At 36.0% G+C, this 20,805-nt stretch overlaps 2 protein-coding genes across 3 annotated transcripts; both read left to right on the top strand.

Moving 5' to 3' along the window:
- Nucleotides 1–560: 560 nt before the first annotated feature.
- On the top strand, nucleotides 561–2,929 carry LOC109181283. Its single transcript, XM_019331034.1, has 3 exons — nucleotides 561–1,479; nucleotides 1,586–1,635; nucleotides 1,847–2,929. Exons 1-3 carry the CDS (start codon nucleotides 561–563, stop codon nucleotides 2,927–2,929), a joined length of 2,052 nt encoding a protein of 683 aa, XP_019186579.1.
- A 10,039-nt stretch (nucleotides 2,930–12,968) lies between these two features.
- On the top strand, nucleotides 12,969–20,520 carry LOC109182311 (dihydrolipoyl dehydrogenase 2, chloroplastic-like). Of its 2 annotated transcripts, XM_019332449.1 has the most exons (15): nucleotides 12,970–13,501; nucleotides 14,056–14,202; nucleotides 14,344–14,478; nucleotides 14,568–14,676; nucleotides 14,968–15,092; nucleotides 15,849–15,974; nucleotides 16,066–16,146; nucleotides 16,855–16,917; nucleotides 17,003–17,077; nucleotides 17,168–17,246; nucleotides 17,340–17,440; nucleotides 18,745–18,858; nucleotides 19,052–19,165; nucleotides 19,558–19,629; nucleotides 20,195–20,520. In XM_019332449.1, exons 1-15 carry the CDS (start codon nucleotides 13,184–13,186, stop codon nucleotides 20,240–20,242), a joined length of 1,707 nt encoding a protein of 568 aa, XP_019187994.1. In that variant the 5' UTR covers nucleotides 12,970–13,183; the 3' UTR covers nucleotides 20,243–20,520. The 2 variants fall into 2 exon arrangements, with proteins under 2 accessions (XP_019187995.1, XP_019187994.1); XM_019332450.1 differs by lacking the exons at nucleotides 16,855–16,917; nucleotides 17,003–17,077 and having other exon boundaries at nucleotides 12,969–13,501.
- Nucleotides 20,521–20,805: the final 285 nt, after the last annotated feature.

Here is a 20,805-nt window from a genome sequence, read left to right as displayed (position 1 = left end):
CGTCTATCGGCGTCCGGCAACGGCGGCAAGGCAACAACACGGCAAGTCGGCAACACCGCTCAGGACTCGACCCTCAAGCTCTCAGCGCCTAAGCCTCTCTACTTCTCAAGAGTTTCGTCTTCTCAAAACTCAGGTCTTTAATTTTACCCTAATTTCTCTAATTTCCCTAATTACTCAAATTTTATTTTAATCAATTTATGTTTTATTGAGTACTTGAATACATAAATTTGTTTATCAGTTTATGTTTATGAATTATCAATTATGAATTTATGATTTATGAATGTGAATTCACTGAGTTGGGCTTTTGAATATATAATTCAATTAGTGAATGGTGATTTGCTGTTGCTAATTTTACTAGAGGTAGTGAATGACTTAATTTTCAATGATCTGATTTGGTGTTGCAATTTGTTAATGTTTCTAGAGGAGTGATGGCCGAATGAGGCGGTGGGCCTAATTTTCATAATGTTAATTTTCTAGAGGCAGTGATGGCCGATTTGGTGCATTTGTTTTTGTCATAATTTCCATAAATCTTAGTTATATTGTATTTTATTGATTCAGCTATGGAAAAATTTTTCAAAAGAAAATCAACTTTTGGGGATTCATCTAATCAAAGTAGTCCCGAAGTGTCAAGTGCAAGGCCTCGTATTGAAGTAGACATAGATGAACTTGAAGTTGATCCGGGTAAAAGGAAAAATATATATGAATATCATATCAATGATAGAGATATTGTGCAGAGACGGTATCTACAAATGGGTCCTTGTCAACCAAAAAATCATGTCTTTCCTTCTAGAGTGATTACGGGTGTTAATAGGAGATTTAATCCTAAATGGTTTGAAGATCATAGCAATTGGTTGGAGTATAGTGTATCTGAAGATGCAGCATATTGCTTATGTTGTTATCTATTCAAAGATGAAAGTAGTGGACAACAAGCTGGGGGAGAATCATTGGTCACAGAAGGATTCAACAATTGGAAAAAAGGATCGGAAAAGTTGCGTGGACATGTTGGTAATCATAATAGTGTTCACGCAAGGAACGTACAAACTTGTCGAGATTTAATGACTCAAGAGCAACACTTACAAGTTTGTGTATCAAAACACTCGGAGCAATCGAAACAAGACTACCGTGTTCGATTGACTTCATCAGTTAAATGCATCCGGTTACTTTTGAGGCAAGGACTTGCTTTTCGTGGAAATGATGAAAGTTACGACTCTCTTAATCGGGGAAACTTCCTTAAACTCTTAAAGTTTCTTGCAGATAATAATGAAGATGTTGGCAGAGTAGTGATGCGAAATGCACCAGAAAATCACCAAATGACTTCTCCTTACATTCAAAAAGATATAGTTAATGCAATTGCAAGTGAGACAACTGAAATGATAATCAATGATCTTGGTGGAGAATTATTTGGAATAATAGTTGATGAGTCAAGAGATATATCAGTGAAAGAGCAGATGATTGTGTTTATTCGGTATGTGAATTCAAGTGGGCATATTATTGAGCGTCTTCTTGGAATTACTCATGTTCGTGATACCACATCTATGTCTCTTAAAGTAGCAATTGAACATCTTCTAACAAGGCATGGATTAAGAATTTCAAGAATACGAGGCCAAGGCTATGATGGAGCAAGTAATATGCGAGGTGAGTTCAATGGTCTTAGGACTTTGATTATGAATGAGAATCCAAGTGCTTTTTATGTTCATTGTTTTGCTCATCAACTACAACTAGCACTTGTGGGTGTTGCAAAGGAAAATGTGGATGTTGGAGTTTTTTTGCCACTGTCTTGCAATTGTGCAATATTATATGTGCTTCATGTAACCGAAGGGATAGCTTACGAGACAAACAATTACAGATGTTGATTGATTCAATTTCTGCTGATACAATTGAAACGGGAATTGGTTTGAATCAAGAAGTAGTTTTACAACGTCCTGGTGATACACGTTGGGGATCTCATTATGGTGCACTTGTGAGCATTCTGAAATTATTTTCTCCGGTGATTGATGTTCTTGACGAATTAAGGCAAGATCCAAAACAAAGGCTAGAAGCATTTAGAGTATTGAAGAATATCCTATGTTTTGATTTTGTATTCTTTTTGCACTTAATGAAGGATGTTTTAGAAATTACCAATGACTTGTCACAAGCATTACAGAGGAAAGATCAAAACATTGTGAATGCCATGAGACTAGTTGATGTCTCAAAACAAAGGTTACAAATGATGAGGGATGATGGGTGGGAAGCTCTTAAAAGAGAAGTTTCACTATTTTGCAACAAGAATGCAATTTACATACCTAATATGGATGAAGTTTATGTAGTTCCTGGAAGACCTCGTCGTAATGTTGAAGAAAGGACTCATCTTCATAGGTACCGTGTTGAAAGGTTTTGTGTGGTCTTAGATCTACAACTTCAAGAGCTAAACAACCGTTTCAATGAGAAGAATACAGAGTTGCTCTTATGCGTGGCATGTTTTGATCCAAGGAATTCCTTTGCTATGTTTGATAAAGATAAGTTAATTCGATTGGCACAGTTCTATCCAAATAATTTTTCTGATATTGAACTTGAATTACTAGATAACCAACTGCAGAGTTATTTTATTGATGTAAGTTCTGATCCTGCTTTCTCTAAATTGGATGGTATTGATGAATTAGCTCAAAAACGGGTGGAAACGAGAAGACGTTTGGACTATACGTTAGTGTATTTGCTTCTAAAGTTGTCTTTGATCCTACCGGTTGCAACTGCTAGTGTGGAAAGAGCATTTTCTGCTATGAAGTTAATTAAGACATCTTTACGCAACCGGATGAGTGATGATTTCTTACATGATTGCTTAGTGCCATATGTTGAAAATGATGTTTTTGATCAAGTTTCAAATGAAGCAATTCTACAACGATTTCAAAAGATGAGAGAGCGTAGAGGAGTATTATCCCGTACTTCATCATAAACTTTGTATTGTAATTTATAATGTATTTTATATGTTGACAATTATATTCGTATTAGATATTTTGTATTTGAACGTTTTTAAATTTATGTTGCCTTTACTTCTTCGCCCCCCTGAGAAAAAATCCTGGCTTTGTCCCTGATCTCAACAACTTCTCTTTCTCATATTTTGGAAATCAAATATCATGCAATCTTCTCAATGCAACTAGATAATGATTCTCCAAAATAGATATAGGTTTTTGAAATAGATCTTAGGCTTACTTAGAGCCAAATGATGCACTTTAAACAATGAAATCTACTAACATGCTCTTTACTTTGAAACATACTGTGCATTTCAATCACTGTGAAACAAGGAAACAATGTACTACTTCATGCTCAAATCTCAATACTTAGAAAATCTTCTTAACAAATACTTAACAAGTATTGCTCATGCTTCTCAACTCAAAACTTACTCAAAAACTAACAATTTCACTCACTGTAAACATGAACTCATACACTTCATGCCAAATTCTCAAAAGCTTAACAAATCTTCTCAATATATACAAACAAGTATTTAAACATACTTCTCAATCAAATAATAAGGCTCAGATACTTCAATTCCACTTACTGTAACATATTTACATAACACAAACATAAACTGAGCATTCATCACATTTCCATCTATAAATCATGCTCTCTAACTCCAAATCAAACAAAACTAACTTCTACTAGTGCGTCGTAACGAGTCCGAGTGTCCGAGCCTCAAGGGCCCATGAGTCCCAATCCGAACAACGCGTAGCTAAGCCACAAAGGGCCCGACCAGAAAGCCTTTTGGCCTAACGGAGCTTGGTGACGGGGCTTGAGAAGCCCCGCCTCTAGGCTTCGTCAAACCACGATGCCAGGCAACGGACTGTGTCAAGGTCCGTTGCCCTGGTCCGCTGCTCAACGGACCTTGCTAGGGTTTGTTGGCTAGCTCCGTTGGGTGATCTAGTGCACCTTCTGTTTGCACCAGACACCTCCTTCTTCACCTGTACCCCAAAAATCAGTGCAAACCAACACTTCTAAACCACAATAAATCAATCATAGATCATCAACAACACACAAATAGCTCAACCACAACATTTATCTAGCATTTCTACACATCTAAACCACAATCTAGCAGATAACAAAGTCTGAAAATGTAGTTTGGGAGTCCATGGTTTATACCTTAGCTTGTTCTTCTTCTTGTGTGGATCCCTTCCTCCTCTCTACTCAACCACTACCTCCTTCACCACCTAGACATCTCAAACAAACAATACAAACCAAGCCTAAGGAAGATTCTCAGAGATTGGAAGCAAAGAAGGGAAAACTAGGAGGAAAGATGAATGAATGGATGAGAGTGAAACTTAGAAACCTTACTGTAAGATGTCTTCTTCTTCTACAGAACTCAAGAGTGGAGAGGCCAAGAATGGGATCAGGAGGCAACAATGAAATAGTGAGGTTTATAAAGGGTGTAAAACCCTAGGTGAGAAGCCAATGATTGGTGTAAGGTAAAAAAGGAAATTTGCTTGCTAAAAGATCAGACAAAGATTTGTAGAAAGTTGATGGTTCACCTTGCATCATGGACCAAGGTCTAAAAAGTGATTTTGGATAACTTGGGGTCAAAAATAGATTTTCTAAAAATAGTTTCTAGTTAAAACACTTGGTTCAGGTTTCACAGGTTCCTTTTCGGTTTTACTCAAATTGACTTTTTGGGTCAAAACTTGTTACATAAATGTACCCGAAACTTAGGATTTTCGAAATAGAATATTCTCGATGTTGAATTTATTTAAAAACTCAATTTAAAATATTTGATTCCAACACCGTTTTCGAAATAAAATTTTTGAAAGAGTGAAAATGGCTATTTTGGAATTTATAAAATAGAATTTAGAAAAATTATTTTTGGGTTGTCACAATATGACTTGGAGAATTACAACTTTTCATGAAGAGCATGAGGGGTGTGGTTGGGTTTACCAAATAGCATGGTTAAGTCTACTAGAGTTGCAAATAGATGGAAGAAAGAAGTAATGCATCATATGAGTTGGACATCAACTGAGTTTAGAGATAAGGTTAAGGCTGATGGGGGGTTTGAGTTAAGCACGAAGCAAGCATATAGGGCAATTACAAAAGCCAAAGAAGCAATTGAAGGGGAGGCTCTAGATTTTTTCAAAAAGATTTGGGACTATTGCTTAGAGATTCAGAAAACGAATCCAATGACCACATTCAAAGTCAAGCTCAGTGATTTAGAATATGAAGGAAAAAAAGAGATTTCTTCGAATGTATTTGTGTTGGGATGCTTGCAAGGAGGGTTATAAGTTTTGTAGACCCATCATTGGGGTTGATGGTTGCCACTTAAAGCACAAGTTTGGAGGGATTCTGTTAACAACAGTGGGGGTTGATGGAAATGATAGCATCTTCCCATTAGCGTATGTCATTGTTGAAGGGGACCATGTTCTTGGAGTTGCTTAAAAATAACTTGGTGATAACTGAGGAAGCAAAACACAAATTGACATTCATCTCAAGTTTGTTACATTTGACTTAATATATATATTTTTTGTTCAATATGAAATATGACTTAAAGCATTTTTTTGCAAAGCAGAAAAGTTTGTTACCTGCTTTTGAAGATATGCTACCATACGTGTAACATCCCACTTTTCTTAAACTTAATTAACAAACTAAACCTTTAAAGATGAACTAAAGCAGTGGATTAAACTTACTAAACAACTAAGTAAAGGTGTCACCGCCACAATCACCCTTCACGGTGACTGCACAGGCTAAGGATAAAACAAACTAAACATTAAAGTCTCGCTAACATTCAAACAACTAGGGGATAAGACCCCGGTGTCCAGCACCATCAAAAGGTTAAGTAATATCTTTTTTGAATGTTACTGGCCCTATTACATTGTAGTATCTGTTCATATACTTTCTCAACCTACTGAAACACAAAGAACCAATAACGCCTCCACTGAGGCTCAAACTCGTAACCTTCCAAATGGAAATCCAACCTGGGTACCATTAGACCACATAGTCTTGGTAGGTTAAGTAATATCTAAACATCAAAGTTCACAAGATTCTACACTAGAATCTAACATTTTCAAATCTACGCACTAAACTAACTCGTGCGCGCTCAAACATTGGGCCCACCTGAAAGGGGTTAACAAACAACACATAGAAAACAAACCCGTTAACACGAAGCTAAGTATAACGCCACTCAACCCTGTAAAGTAATACAGTATATACTTTTGGAAAACAGTAGTTTCACATTCTTAGATCAAGCAAACTTAAACACTTAAACTCTACTTTGGCATTAACTTCTAGATGCTTGCATCCTAATTAACAAATATGCATACTTGCACAAGTAAATAACTTAACAACAAGTTCATGCTTTCCTATACTCCTCTCATCAACAATCTCATATCAAGACATAACTCGGCAATCAAAACTCAAGCCAACACGTACTCAATAGGCAGTCTTAGCGCAATCATATCTTCTATAAACAACTCATAAATAATCTCATGCTATCATATAATTCATAAGGCAACCTCATGCTATCAAATACTAATCATGCAATCTCGTGCAGACATATAACTCATAAGCAATCTCATGTTATCAAATACTAATCATGCAATCTCGTGCAAGACATAACTCATAATCAATCTCATGTTTTCAAATACTAATCATGCAATCTCGTACAAGACATAACTCATAAGCAATCTCATGCTATCAAATACTAATCATGCAATCTCGTGCAAGACATAACTCATAAGCAATCTCATGCTATCAAATACTAATCATGCAATCTCGTGCAAGACATAACTCATAAGCAATCTCATGCTATCAAATACTAATTATGCTATCTCGTGCATGACATAACTCATAAGCAATCTCGTGCAAAACATAACTCATAAGCAATCTCGTGCAAGACATAACTCATAAGCAATCTCATGCTATCAAATACTAATCATGCAATCTCGTGCAAGACATAACTCATAAGCAATCTCATGCTATCAAATACTAATCATGCAATCTCATGCAAGACATAACTCATAAGCAATCTCATGCTATAAAATATTAATCATGCAATCTCGTGCAAGACAACTCATAAGCAATCTCATGCTATCAAATACTAATCATGCAATCTCGTGCAAGACATAACTCATAAGCAATCTCATGCTATCAAATACTAATTATGCAATCTCGTGCACGACATAACTCATAAGCAATCTCATTCTATCAAATACTAATCATGCAATCTTGTGAAAGACAGAACTCATAAGCAATCTCATGCTATCAAATACTAATCATGCAATCTCGTGCAAGACATAACTCATAAGCAATCTCATGCTATCAAATACTAATCATGCAATCTCGTGCAAGACATAACTCATAAGCAATCTCATGCTATCAAATACTAATCATGCAATCTCGTGCAAGACATAACTCATAAGCAATCTCATGCTATCAAATACTAATTATGCAATCTCGTGCATGACATAACTCATAAGCAATCTCATGCTATCAAATACTAATCATGCAATCTCGTGCAAGACATAACTCATAAGCAATCTCATGCTATCAAATACTCCCTCAGTCCCGTATTCCTTGTCCTGATTCCTTTTTACACGGATTTTAATGGAGCAAAGTAAAAGTTGTTTGTCTTCCAAATTTACCCCTCTTTTCATTTCTCTCACCTTCCACTCAGGAACCCACTAGAACACACTGTACTCTTCTTCTCTCTCTTTCGTTTCTATTTCTCTGGTTCTTGTTTTCTCTTCAAATAATAATTCTAATTTCGTAGATAGAAATGAAATCTTCAATATCTTCAATGCAATCTATACTCTTCTTCTCTGTGAGTCACTCAGATCTGCATCGCATAATCTCGTAGAGATTGCGTTGCCTGAAGCCAAATAGAGAAGTCGCGGTTTGTCAGGAAGCCTTGCCTGCCTCCGCCATCGCCATCTCGCCTTACTGCATCGCCAAACATCCCATTGTCGGCCATAATGGCAGCGTAGAGATGGAGCAGCTATAGTCAGCATCGCTTGAAAAAATGGAGAGGCAGCGACCTCGCCAGAGAATCCTGCTCGCCTCTGATAGCTCTTCTCGTCGCAACGCTAAAGTCCGTCACTGTCCTCAACGCTACGCTACCGCCGGAACGACGGTTTGGTCCATACCCAGTGTGGGACGCTGACGTACGTGGCGCCGTAGGTGTTGAGATGGGAAGGGTAGACAACGCCCGAAAGTTTGGGATAAATTCAAAAAGCAAAATAAAAAATGGGGATATTGTAGAAACTCATAGGGGTAAATTGGGAAAAAGATAATAATAATGATGTTTAATTTTGGAAAGATGACAATATTTTGGGACAGACTAAAATAGAAAGTAAGACAGGGAAAATGGGACGGAGGGAGTACTAACCATGCAATCTCGTGCAAGACATAACTCATAAGCAATCTCATGCTATCAAATACTAATCATGCAATCTCGTGCAAGACATAACTCATAAGCAATCTCATGCTATCAAATACTAATCATGCAATCTCGTGCAAGACATAACTCATAAGCAATCTCATGTTATCAAATACTAATCATGAAATCTCGTGCAAGACATATAATCATACAATATGTTATTATAGTATAAGTTTAGATAGATATACATACACACCCTTTTGTAAAAAGAAAACTTTTTCTGTGGAGGTTTCTTAGAGCCACAGTGACTCGCTTAGCTCTTCATTTCTTAGAGTCTCAGTGACTCGCTTTCTTAGAGTCGCAATGACTCGCTTTCTTAGAGTAACACTGACTCGCTTTCTTTACTCGTGGACGAGGTAGGAACTTCACCGTAACATAAACGGACCTATCCGGGTTCGGCGTCTAGCCGACCTAATACTGATCTCGTCCACAGAACCACTCTCTTGGTTCTTTGCTCAAACTCTGTGGAATCAGGTATCGAACTATCAGTGTGCACACCCCCTGACCAGGATTCCAAGCCTGGCGGACAGTTTCCAACCTCGTAACGCGGGAATATCGACCTCGTTACATGATATCGGATCGCAATGTCCGTTACTTTCTCTTTTTTTTCGGAAGGACATAGTCACAATGGGTCCTCCAAAACCATGGTTTACTCACTCTAGATACATATAGATATAACTCATGCAATTCAACTCATGCGGTACTTCACTTATGCAACTTATGCACATAACTTCTCAACAAATTCTCAATACAACAAGATAGTGACTTTCCATAATAAATATGAGTTTTTGGAAAATAATGCGTTGGCTCACGTTGGCCACTTATGCACTTTTAAAACATGATGTGCTCGAAATGCAAAATACTGTAAGACATGCTTCAATTTCTATTTACTATGAATATTCAATAAATCCTTAAATCATGCTTGTAAACCATAACTTGACAATTCTTCTCAACAAACACTTAGCAAGTATTTAACATGCACTTGAGACTCAAAAGTACTCAATTTATACTCATTCACTGTATACTAGTATTCAAAGAATTCATGCTCTGTATACTTCATTAGCTCTAAACATGGCAGACAACTCAACAAGTCATATTAGACAATTTAGGCATGTTTTTCTAGCAAAACTTAATCAAATAGTGTTCATGATTCTCTATTTAACAACCAAGTAATAACATGCTCTTCAAATAGATATTCTAGGTCTGATGTTTCTCAAACACTGTAAATAATCCCAAACCACTCCTATAACATTTATCTCCACAAAATCTATCATAAAAAACTCATTTCTTGTCCAAACTTGATGAAATCAAAGTCTAAACGTGCGTCATAACGGCCCCGAGGTTTCGAGCCACAAGGGCCCACGACTCCTGGTCCGAAACGACACGTAGCTAAGCCACAAGGGCCCGGCCACTGCATAGATGTTGCTTAACGGAGCCCTCGGCGGGGCTTGACGAGTCCTGCCTCTTTGGCCCGGCATTCTCACGGCTCAGGGCAACGGCCCTCTCCAAGGGCCGTTCCTTGGAGCCGGTTATCCACGGGGCTGGCCAACGGCCTCCTTCGAGGGCCGTTGGCTAGGCCCGTGTATCTTTCTGGTGCAGATTGTCTGGTGCACCAGATGGTTTCTTTCACCTGCAAGAATTATTTCAGACATTCTAACACTTCCAAAATCTCAACAACACATCATAGATCAACAAAAGATCACTTAATAGCTCAAACATTTCAATAAACTAGCATTTCTACTGCAAAAATAGACTTCATAGAGTCTAGAAAATAGCTTTGAGAGTCCATAGGTTATACCTTTGTAGATTTCTTCCTTGAGCTGGGATTCCACCTTCTTCCCAAGCTAGATACCTCCTTCTACACCTCCTAAACATCTCAAACAAACCACACAACCATCTTAAAACTAGAACCTCAGAGAAAGGATGAAAGCTAGAAGGGAAAAGAATGGGTGAGATTGGCTTGGAAACTTATTGTAAACTTCCTTGGTATTTTGCAGACAACTTAGTGGGGGTGACAAAGGTGGAATCAAGAGGCAAAGTCTGATAATGTTCTTATTTATAGAGGCACAAAATCCTAGGAAGATCCCTCATGATTAGTGGAGGGCAAGAAGGTAAAAGCATGATTGGTGGAGGACAAGAAGGTAAACGCTTAGCTAGAAAGTGTTATCAGACAAGTTTTGGAGTAGTGTGGTCCACCATGCTCCATGAACCAAGGGCTAGAATCAAGTTTTAAAATAGTTTGGGGTTGAAATGGAATTTTCCCAAAAATGTTTTCTAGATAAACACTTGATTTAGGCTTCTCAGATTTCTCCCGGTTTCACTCAGATCGGTTTCCTCAGTTCAAAAATTGGTACGCAATGTACCCAAAAATTTAGGATTGGATTTAAATCAAGTCTTGGTGTTGAATTTATTCAAAAGTGGCTCAAAATAATTTATTCAACACCGATTCCATGGCAAAAATTTTTATGGAGTGAAAAATGACTATTTTGAAATTTCTTAAAACCGAATTTATAAAATTAAAATTTGGATTGTCACAATAGGCTAGTCATAGATTTTGTGTGAGACATCTCAATGGCAACATGAGGCTTGCTGGCTATGTGGGAAAACCTATGAAAGATGCCTTGTGGGCAGCAGCAAAGGCAACCACAGTCAATACCTTTACTGAAGCCATGAATGATATCAAGAGGTTAGATGACCAAGCATATGATTGGTTAAGGGAGAAACACCTTTCAGAATGGAGTAGGTCTTATTTCTTAACTACTGCTAAATGTGATGCTTTAGTTAATAACATTTCAGAGAGTTCCAATGCTATGATTTTAGATGCTAGACAACAACCTTTAATTTCTTGTTTAGAAACTATAAGGAAATTGTTGATGAAAAAATTGTTTGATAGTAGACAAAAATCAATGAGTTGGAAGGGACCATTCTGCCCTAACATAATGAAGAAGATATCTACAATTGAGAAGGCTGCAGCAGGGTGTCTAGGGACTCAGTGCGATGAAATTAAAACTTGTTTGAGATAAGATCTGCAGTACTATTAGGAGTGGAGAGCAGCATAATGTGGACTTGTCCAGGTTTACATGTAGTTGTAGGAGGTGGGATTTAATGGGATACCATGTCAACATGTTGTTAGGGCTATATGGATGAAACATGGAAATGGATCAGTTAATGACTATGTAGACCATTGTTACTCAATTTGGTCTTACCAAACCACCTATAGAAAGAGTATCAAACCACTTGTTGGACCTATGGAATGTCCTAGGTCAGAAAAGAAACCACCACTACCCCTATTGTACACAAAAAAAAGCTGGCAGGCCCAAAAAGTTGAGAAAGAGAAGTAGGGATGAGATAACAAAAGATGGAAAGAGAAGTAGAGGTGAGATAACAAAAGATGGAACACATGTGAATCGTAGCTTGTTCGTTAAGCATTACAAAAAGTGCAATGAAGCAGGCCATAACTCAAGAAAACGTCCACAGGATCCTGCAACAAAAGAAAGAATGGTAATGATCTATTTTACTTGTAGATAATTATGAAATTTTTATCATTTTCTGTTTCTTGACATTTTTTCTGATTTCTGATATGCAGCTTAATCCAAAGAAAAGGGTTAGGAACAAGAAAAGTACATCTAAGGCCACAACTCATCAAGAACAAGTTAGAGTTGAAGTTGGAGATGGTCCTAAAGCTGATGAAATCCAAATCACACAATCAACGGTAGATGATAGAACACAGCCTAATGAGTTTATTGCTAGACCTTCGCAACAGAAAGACAATAGTCTCACCTCCTTGGGAGTTAGGATATCATGGGGAAGTCCAACTTAAAGGCTACAAATCTGATTCCAATGAATAAACTTATGAAGTAGACTTATGCATTACATTAAGTTTGTTATAAAGTAGACTTGTGTTTTTTGCAATTCCACTTTTTTATGTTTTGCAGTGCACTTATTATTTTTGCTAACGATTTTTGCTCTATTATGCAATTACTGAATTATGGATTATTTATGAATTATGCTATTAATGAGTGTATGACCAATGTATACGATTTTTTGAATATGTAGAAAAAAAAAACTTTTATCCTGTATTATTTTATTACTAAGAAAAAAGTGAGATTTTCAGTGGTTTATTGACGGAGGATCAAAAATGATCATGCCACAATAAAACTATGATCAATATATATATATAAGATTCTTTCCAACTTAAAAAAAAAAAAAAAAAAAAAAAAAAAAAAAAGTGGAATGATACATATAAATATAGGACCTAAAAAGTTTTGAAAAAATGACTAAAAGTGGAATGACACATATAAATATAGGATCAAAAAAAGAATTAACACATAAAACTAAATGGACTAAAATACCCTCATAATTAACGCCAGTTTAACGGTTCTGTTAACGGATGACCAAAAATGGTCATGCCACAATAAAACTAAGACCAATATAAGATGTTTTGAAGAAAAAAATGACTAAAAATAGAATACCTTTAAATCTAGGACAAAAAATGGAATTAACTCGATTAATTAATGTATCTCAAGGTAGTGTTACACCCTAGGGGGTATAATGATTGGAAGGGAAGAGTATAAGAAGAAAAAAGAGAGTAGTTGAGCCAACAAAGAAGATAAAATACCAAGTCCAACAGACAGCAACTCTAGTTAACTCCGCCACTCCAACGGATCTCTCCAAGCTCAACACCATAACACACTTCGCTTAGCTCTCTCTCTCTCTCTCTCTCTCTCTCTCTATACTATACTATACCTCTCCCCTTCCCCTCAATTTCTCCCAATAAACCTCCCTGCCTATCTACAAATGCAATCCGCGATTTCTTTCTCCGCTTCGGCTGCGCCGGTGCCAAGATCCGACTGCGCCGCCGCAGTCCCCAGCTCTGCGGCGCCGCGATCCCTGCGCTTCTGCGGTCTCAGGAGGGAAGCATTTGGAGCCAAGTCGTTGAGCTCGTCGCTGCGTTCAACTCGATTCAGCTCCTCTTGCTTGAGACGCTCGCATTCCGGGAAGGTGTCGGCCTCGTTGGGAAATGGCACTCCGTCTAATAGTGGATTTGATTATGATTTGTTGATTATTGGTGCTGGTGTTGGTGGTCACGGTGCTGCTCTTCATGCCGTCGAGAAGGTGAAGCTCTTTATTTATTTTTATCATAAATGTTTAACGCTGCCTTGAATAATTATCTACTTAGACAGTCGCAGCTTTCCAAGTTTAAATAACAATTCAAGATGGTGAATGTTTTGATTTGGTTTTCTTAAATTTTTAGCCAAAATGTGAGTTAAAGTTAGAGTAGTTCTCTTCTCAGTCACATAAGAGCATTTTAAAGTCTTAATATAGAAACCTTATATTTGTTTCCAATAGCGTGGAAGATTTGTAGCTTAAAAAATTGGGAATGGAAATTCATATCGTTGTGCACTGCATTACTTATTGAGCTTGAGCATTGGACTTATACAGTTATACCCCAATCACACCCTACAAACAGCATAGTAGTTCTAAAGTACATCAAAATGTTTGTGGATACTATTTTAAGCAAATGACATGAAATGTGGGCCCTTGTATTGGGTTAAATATTAGTAACTTGATTTTTTGTTAGTCAACTTAATGGATGGCTACAGAAAAGGACTTAGCTTTCAATCATTTTTGCAAATGATGAATGAAAATTTTAACTAAAATCTTTGTAGGGCTTAAAAACTGCCATTGTTGAAGGGGATGTAGTTGGAGGAACATGTGTGAATAGGGGTTGTGTTCCTTCTAAAGCCCTTCTAGCAGTAAGTGGTCGCATGCGGGAGCTTCAGAATGAACACCACATGAAGTCTTTTGGTTTACAGGTATTTCTTATTCTTGATATTCTCAAACCCCATGCCCCCTATTGATCTTACTACTTTTAATTCTCTGGGTTTTTATTTGCTTAATATTTCCATTGCTGTTAAGATGCATTCTCTCTCTATTATGCTCATTGTTCATCATAGGTTGCTGCTGCTGGATATGACAGACAAGCAGTCGCTGATCATGCGAATAACTTGGCATCAAAAATTAGAAGTAACTTGACCAACTCATTAAAATCTCTTGGTGTTGATATATTGACAGGAGTTGGTACAATCTTGGTAGGTTATTTCTAACACGTTTGATAAAGGAATAAACTATATGCATCTGCATATATGATCACTTTCTAATATGCATATTGTTATTTTAGGGTCCACAAAAAGTGAAGATTGGGTCTGGAGATACTGTAGTAACAGCAAAAGATATTATTATTGCTACAGGCTCTGTCCCCTTTGTGCCAAAAGGAATTGAAGTTGATGGTAAGTGTTGGCATTTCATTTTCCAGTGTATTTTTACACTGATGTTTATGCCATCTTCCGCATTGAAGGTAGTATTATAAGAAGGTTAATTGCAAAGAAATGGCATCATGATTAAAACATTTAAACTGACATTTGTATTTCTCTTAATCACCCATCTGTTTTCTTCCTTTTCATGACTGTCTGTTATTCTCAGAAACAAATTGAGAAAAGATTTATGTTCACTGCATTGTTTGGGAAGACCTTTGTTATACATGTACATCAATAGATCACTAATTCTATGTATAACTGCAGGTAAGACTGTAATAACCAGTGACCATGCACTCAAATTGGAATTTGTTCCGGAGTGGATTGCTATTGTTGGAAGTGGCTATATTGGACTTGAATTTAGTGACGTGTACACAGCACTTGGAAGTGAGGTAACCTTCCTTTTTTCTTTTACAATATTTTACTCAAGCAGTTTGTTTCTTTATACTAGAAAAACAAGCCAAGAGGGAATATATTCTTGTCAAAGTAAAAAATTTATATTGTTTCTGGTAGTTTATGTTTAACAACTTTTAATGCTGTGAGAAACAATGGTTTATTTCCAGCAATTTTGTCATAGAGCAAGGATTCTGTTAGACATATTCAACTGAGTTTCTGGCTTTCTGGTAATTTATGTTAAAACAATTTTTTTATGCATTGAGAACCAATGATTTCTGTCCAGCAACTCTGTCATAGATTAAGCAGCATGCTGCAAGAAAAGTTGTTTCCTGCCTACAGGCTTGCTATTTTTAAGCTGCCCCTGTGCAAAGTGGGAAAATAATATTTTAGTAAATTTGATATAATAATTTTTTTACAGGGCTCTTTCTATTGTGTGTTATTTTCTCACATAACATGGTTTTCCTTTTTAAACTGTGCATTTGTTGAGGAAGAAACTGAGGTTTTCATTAGAAGAGTACTAATGATTTTAGTGGGAAAGTAATAGGAGAATAATATTTTAGTAAATTTGATATAATAATTTTTTTTCAGGGGCTTTCTATTGTGTGTTATTTTCTCACATAACATGATTTTCCTTTTTAAACTGTGCATTTGTTGAGAAAGAAACTGAGGTTTTCAATAGAAGAGTACTAATGATTTTGGCTCGATACGCCTTTGCCTATATGCCAAGTTGCTGACAACTGTAATTTGCACAGGTGACATTTGTTGAAGCTTTAGATCAGCTCATGCCTGGGTTTGATCCTGAAATTGGGAAGTTGGCACAGAGAATTCTCATCAATCCTCGGAACATTGATTATCATACTGGTGTATTTGCCAGCAAGGTACTTGTCTCATATCTCATCTTTTTAAGTTCAAATCATATCAATTGCTAATGCACTATCTGTTCTTTGTACTCTCTATCTGCTCTGACAGATTACGCCAGCCAAGGATGGAAAACCAGTGACCATTGAACTTATTGATGCAAAGACAAAGGAACCAAAGGATACTCTAGAGGTGATTTTTCTGGAGGCCTTAAAGCTTGGGTCTATTTGTGCTAGATGATCTAGATCTACATTAAGCTTTAACTAAACAGACATTTGATTGAAAAATGCATAGCTAGAACTAAGGTATATAGGCTTTTAAAAATAAAAACAGAGGAAAACAATTTCGTGGATCGAATTCATTTTCTAACATTTAGTGTTTCCTGTAATCCTGTCATATGCTCCTCGAGTCCTCGTTGGTTTGTTTTAGTTACACTGAGAAATTTCATGGTTCTCATTCATTGTTAACTATTTATCATTTCCTATTATATGTTCCTTACTCATTTGTTTTACTGACACCTGATTCAGCTAACACTGGAAATGTCTAAAGAAAAATGTATATAGAGAAGATATGCATCTTGCAATATCATATAAGCTTTGTGCATCCTTTCAATTTTCAGAATATTAACATGTGTCAGAGTGAAATATATGTTCACACGAAGGGCATTTACAAAGTTATCCAAAATAAAATGATTAATAAGTGAAAGAAATGAAAGGTTGATTGACAATATTATCAGTTGTGCTGCAAATATGCTGGTTATTTTGCTTTGAAATGTTGTAATTTATCTTTAGAAAAAGGAGAATAAGATTTCGTTCAGGAAGAATTATTTCAAATTTGTTTGTGATTCTTCTTGTTCATGTCTTGTAGAAATTGTGAACTAAACTCTATGATGCTTTGCAGGTGGATGCAGCTCTTATTGCAACTGGAAGGGCTCCTTTTACACAAGGACTTGGTTTGGAAAATGTTAGTTGCACAATACTTCTATAATATCTCTTTTTGACAATCAGCATTGAGAATTATCATGACAATCTTGTGAAATTCCATACAGATCAATGTTCAAACAGCGCGTGGATTTGTTCCAGTTGATGAGCGCATGCGAGTCCTTGATGCAAATGGGGAATTGGTGGGCTATTATTAGATTTTTTTTTTTTTTTAAATTATATGCTTTTGAACATTATATATGATTTTGGTTCCCAAACAATTCCGATGCTAGGTTCCTCACTTGTACTGCATTGGTGATGCAAATGGAAAAATGATGCTTGCTCATGCAGCCAGTGCACAAGGGATATCTGGTAATAAAATATTAATATGTTGCAAAAAGAAACATTATATATTTCTTTTAGCTATTGAACTTAATTTGCAACTGAGTTTGGCTTGTTATGTAGTTGTTGAGCAAGTTAGTGGGAAGGACCATGTGCTGAACCATTTAAGCATTCCAGCAGCATGCTTTACTCATCCTGAAATCAGTATGGTTGGACTGACCGAGGTATGATTTCATATTTCAAACATAGATTGTACTATTGCTTGTAGATTTTGCCTTTATTTTGTTGCAGTAATGACATGACATTTCATTTCTCAAATGATATCATGTAAATTTGGAGTTCATTGTGAACTGACACCCATCTAGAAAAATGTTAAACTCTTCTCTAAGTGTCATGGGGATGAAGAGATTGGAGGCATACTGCACAAGTCAATCTTGGGTTACAGAAAATCAAAATCTTGCCCCGACTAATCAGAAAAATTTAAAACCAAATTGGAAAGTTGCCCAACCCCTAAGCACTGTTTCTTATTGTTGGTCACAAATTCTTTGTTTCCCAGTTCTAACACTTAAAGCCTAGGAGTTTCAATCACTTCACAGTAATGATTTTTTTTTTTTTTCCTGTAAAGAAATCACAGCACCATAGCTATATTTCACGTTAGCCTCTTGTGGTGGGAATTTTAAAGACTAAATTGGCCAACAATGTATAGTTTGCTACTTTCCCATTTAATAACCTATACTTTAAATTGTAATGGCTTGCAGCCTATATTTTGAAGATAATAATTGTCATTTAACTTTTCCATTAAATATACCTATTATGTGCATTCAACTGTTTTTGTTAATTAAGGATGTCTTACTCATTACAAATACATTTACATAATGCAACTTACAATATCAATTAATTCACAATTAACAATCATTTATAATACCAATAGTAGTAGTAGTAGTAGTAGCTCATGAAACAAGTATTTACTGGCATTATTGAAAATAAATTATGTTGATGTATTTAAAGATTCATTATTCTTTTTCTTAAAATCATTTGTTGAATTGAACAAAATGCCTTGCATAATCTAATTTATTAAATATCAATAAATCAATTGATTGATGGATAACTCCGTAACTTGTAATCATAACAGAAGGTTGGTTTTTCATTATTAATACTTGTTAGAACATTGTTTTGGGTTATTAAGTCTGATTTGATTGAAATTTTAAGGTTGCACCATTTAAAAGCATTTTTATTAAAATTGTTAATATCCTTTATGAAGACATGTTAAATGTAAATTATAATTATATTTAACATAATTTGTTACTCCTTACGTGTTTACATTCATTAATATATTTAAATTATAGGCTGCAAACTGTTAGTTCAAAGTATTGGTTGTTGTTAGTGTCAAGTTAGTGAAAGTATAAGCTATTATTTGAAGTTTAGCATATTATAAGTAACTAAACAAATATATTTTTGTTTGAGCAAACTTTATCACTTGAGCACGTTATATTCTTCATGTGAACATGTATTCCCAATAAATTTACAGCCTCAGGCAAGGGAAAAGGCTGAGAAGGAAGGATTTGAAATCAGTGTTGCAAAGACTAACTTTAAGGCTAACACAAAAGCTCTAGCTGAGAATGAAGGGGAAGGACTTGCGAAGGTAAGATAATGGTTTCTCTGTTAAGAGATTTTCCATTTGCTGTTTCTTTGCTTTGATACTAGTACAATCATGCCATTCATCACTTTGTTTTTGGGGATTGTGTCCTACTTACAATTGTCAAATCTTACACACACACACACACACACAGAGTTCACTGAACTACTAAAGAATGTTTATCTGTTGGTTGCTACAGTTGATATATAGGCCTGACAATGGGGAGATCCTTGGAGTTCATATCATTGGATTGCATGCTGCAGACCTCATCCATGAAGCATCCAATGCCATAGCTATGGGGACACGCATACAGGTTTTTGTTCTTTTTTAAAATTCTGATACCCAAGTATAGATACAGATTCACAAATGCCTTGAATTAAATTGGTGGGTTAAGTTTCAATAAATAGGAGGATGTGATAGAGGGCACCATTCTGGCATTTATTGGACCTTAGCACACTAATGAAAGCGGAGAGCAATATACCATGACTAAACTTTACTTGTAAAAATAACAGAACTGAAGTTTAGTTTTTCTTGCAACCACCGCAAGCTTACATTTTCCACAGGCAGAAAGCTAAACACTCACTAAATGTGATTTGTGTAAACATAACAGAGCAAAATCTTTGTTGAAAGTTTTCTTTTGTGTCTTATCCTTTTTTTTTTTTTTTTTTGAAAACTTTGTGTCTTATCCTTGATTGCATTTTACAGGATATTAAATTTGCTGTTCATGCACATCCAACTTTGTCAGAGGTGATTGATGAACTCTTTAAATCAGCTAAGGTAATTTATTTGATCCTTCTTTTTAATTTTGTTTTGTTTTGTTTTTTGTTTTTTTGATTTTTTGATTTTTTTTCCTGGCAAAGAGGTGTCTTACTACTACTACCCTGAATCCATCACCCCCCAGCCCCACCCTTCCTTTTCCCCCCTTATCAACTAATGTCTATGGATTGTGAAAATATGGCGTGTCTTCTTACTTTCAAGAACTTGGTCCAAGTGTGGGCATTCTGTGGCGTTTTATTAACAATGCACACTAACTCATCCATTATGCTCTCGAATAGCTAAGAGGAGATGTAAAGTCTACAAATCTATACATTGTCTATATATCTGGTTTGGGTATCTTAAAGTGTAAAGAAGATATGGCCAAATTGTTTACCAAATATGAGTGATCAAATTGCAGCTAGGGAGGAATCTTCCTTAGGTTCTTAACAAAGATTCTCTCAAATTTTTAATGGGTGTAGTAGGGTACTGGGTACATCTTTGACGTCAATGAAACGCTAATGCACAACATTGAACTATGCGAAATACAGTACTCCATATAACATTTCTACATTCTTTGAAATGGCAGGTTAAAGTTGAGACTTCGAGCCCAGTTAGTGAGCCAGTTGCTGTCTAAAGCAGCGTAGCCAATGCCACATAATTTAGCGTGATAGATCACATCGGCTTTTCATAATCGATTCATTAAGGTTACTTGTCTTTATAGTACAAAGAATGTTAACTTTTTGTGTCATATATCTCTTGAATACTGGGTTTCCTTGCTCAGTAGGAAGTGAAAAAGGTTCAGTTTTGTTTCATTGTAGCCTGCCATTGAGTATGTTGTGTAGTTAATCTTATTGGATTTGAAAATGAGTGAATATATAAAAATGAGTGGTGATTTTTTTTTTCTCATTGAAATCTTTGATCTTTATGAAATGTGTAAATCATTTTTCTTCTAAATTGCTATGATAAGATCAAATGCCCTAAAATTTCGATTGGGTGGCATATTCAGAATTTGATTCACATAATTATTGTTGATCTTGTTATGAGATTTAACATATAAGTTGTGCACATTCAATTACTCTATAATGGCCTTGGGAACTCCACAAGTCACTTCCTCTCCCCCAAGTCTCACTATTAAACCTTGTCATTCTCCATGCACCTTTATGCACAAAATCCCACTTGACCAATTCCTAGATTTAA

Source organism: Ipomoea nil, unplaced genomic scaffold (assembly GCF_001879475.1).
Source record: "Ipomoea nil cultivar Tokyo-kokei standard unplaced genomic scaffold, Asagao_1.1 scaffold1043, whole genome shotgun sequence".
NCBI lineage: Eukaryota > Viridiplantae > Streptophyta > Magnoliopsida > Solanales > Convolvulaceae > Ipomoea > Ipomoea nil.
The sequence above is the reverse complement of the archived record's forward strand: the minus strand, read 5'-3'. Positions and strand labels throughout refer to the sequence as shown.

Bases quoted from the DNA above. Each gene is read 5' to 3' on its own strand.
- LOC109181283 (XM_019331034.1), top strand. From the start codon at position 561: ATGGAAAAATTTTTCAAAAGAAAATCAACTTTTGGGGATTCATCTAAT. The intron at 1,480-1,585 runs GTGGGCATATTA...GCATGGATTAAG, and splicing joins TATTCGGTATGTGAATTCAA to AATTTCAAGAATACGAGGCC. The intron at 1,636-1,846 runs GTGAGTTCAATG...AAACAATTACAG, and splicing joins TGGAGCAAGTAATATGCGAG to ATGTTGATTGATTCAATTTC.
- LOC109182311 (XM_019332449.1), top strand. From the start codon at position 13,184: ATGCAATCCGCGATTTCTTTCTCCGCTTCGGCTGCGCCGGTGCCAAGA. The intron at 14,479-14,567 runs GTAGGTTATTTC...TTGTTATTTTAG, and splicing joins CAGGAGTTGGTACAATCTTG to GGTCCACAAAAAGTGAAGAT. The intron at 15,093-15,848 runs GTAACCTTCCTT...TAATTTGCACAG, and splicing joins ACACAGCACTTGGAAGTGAG to GTGACATTTGTTGAAGCTTT.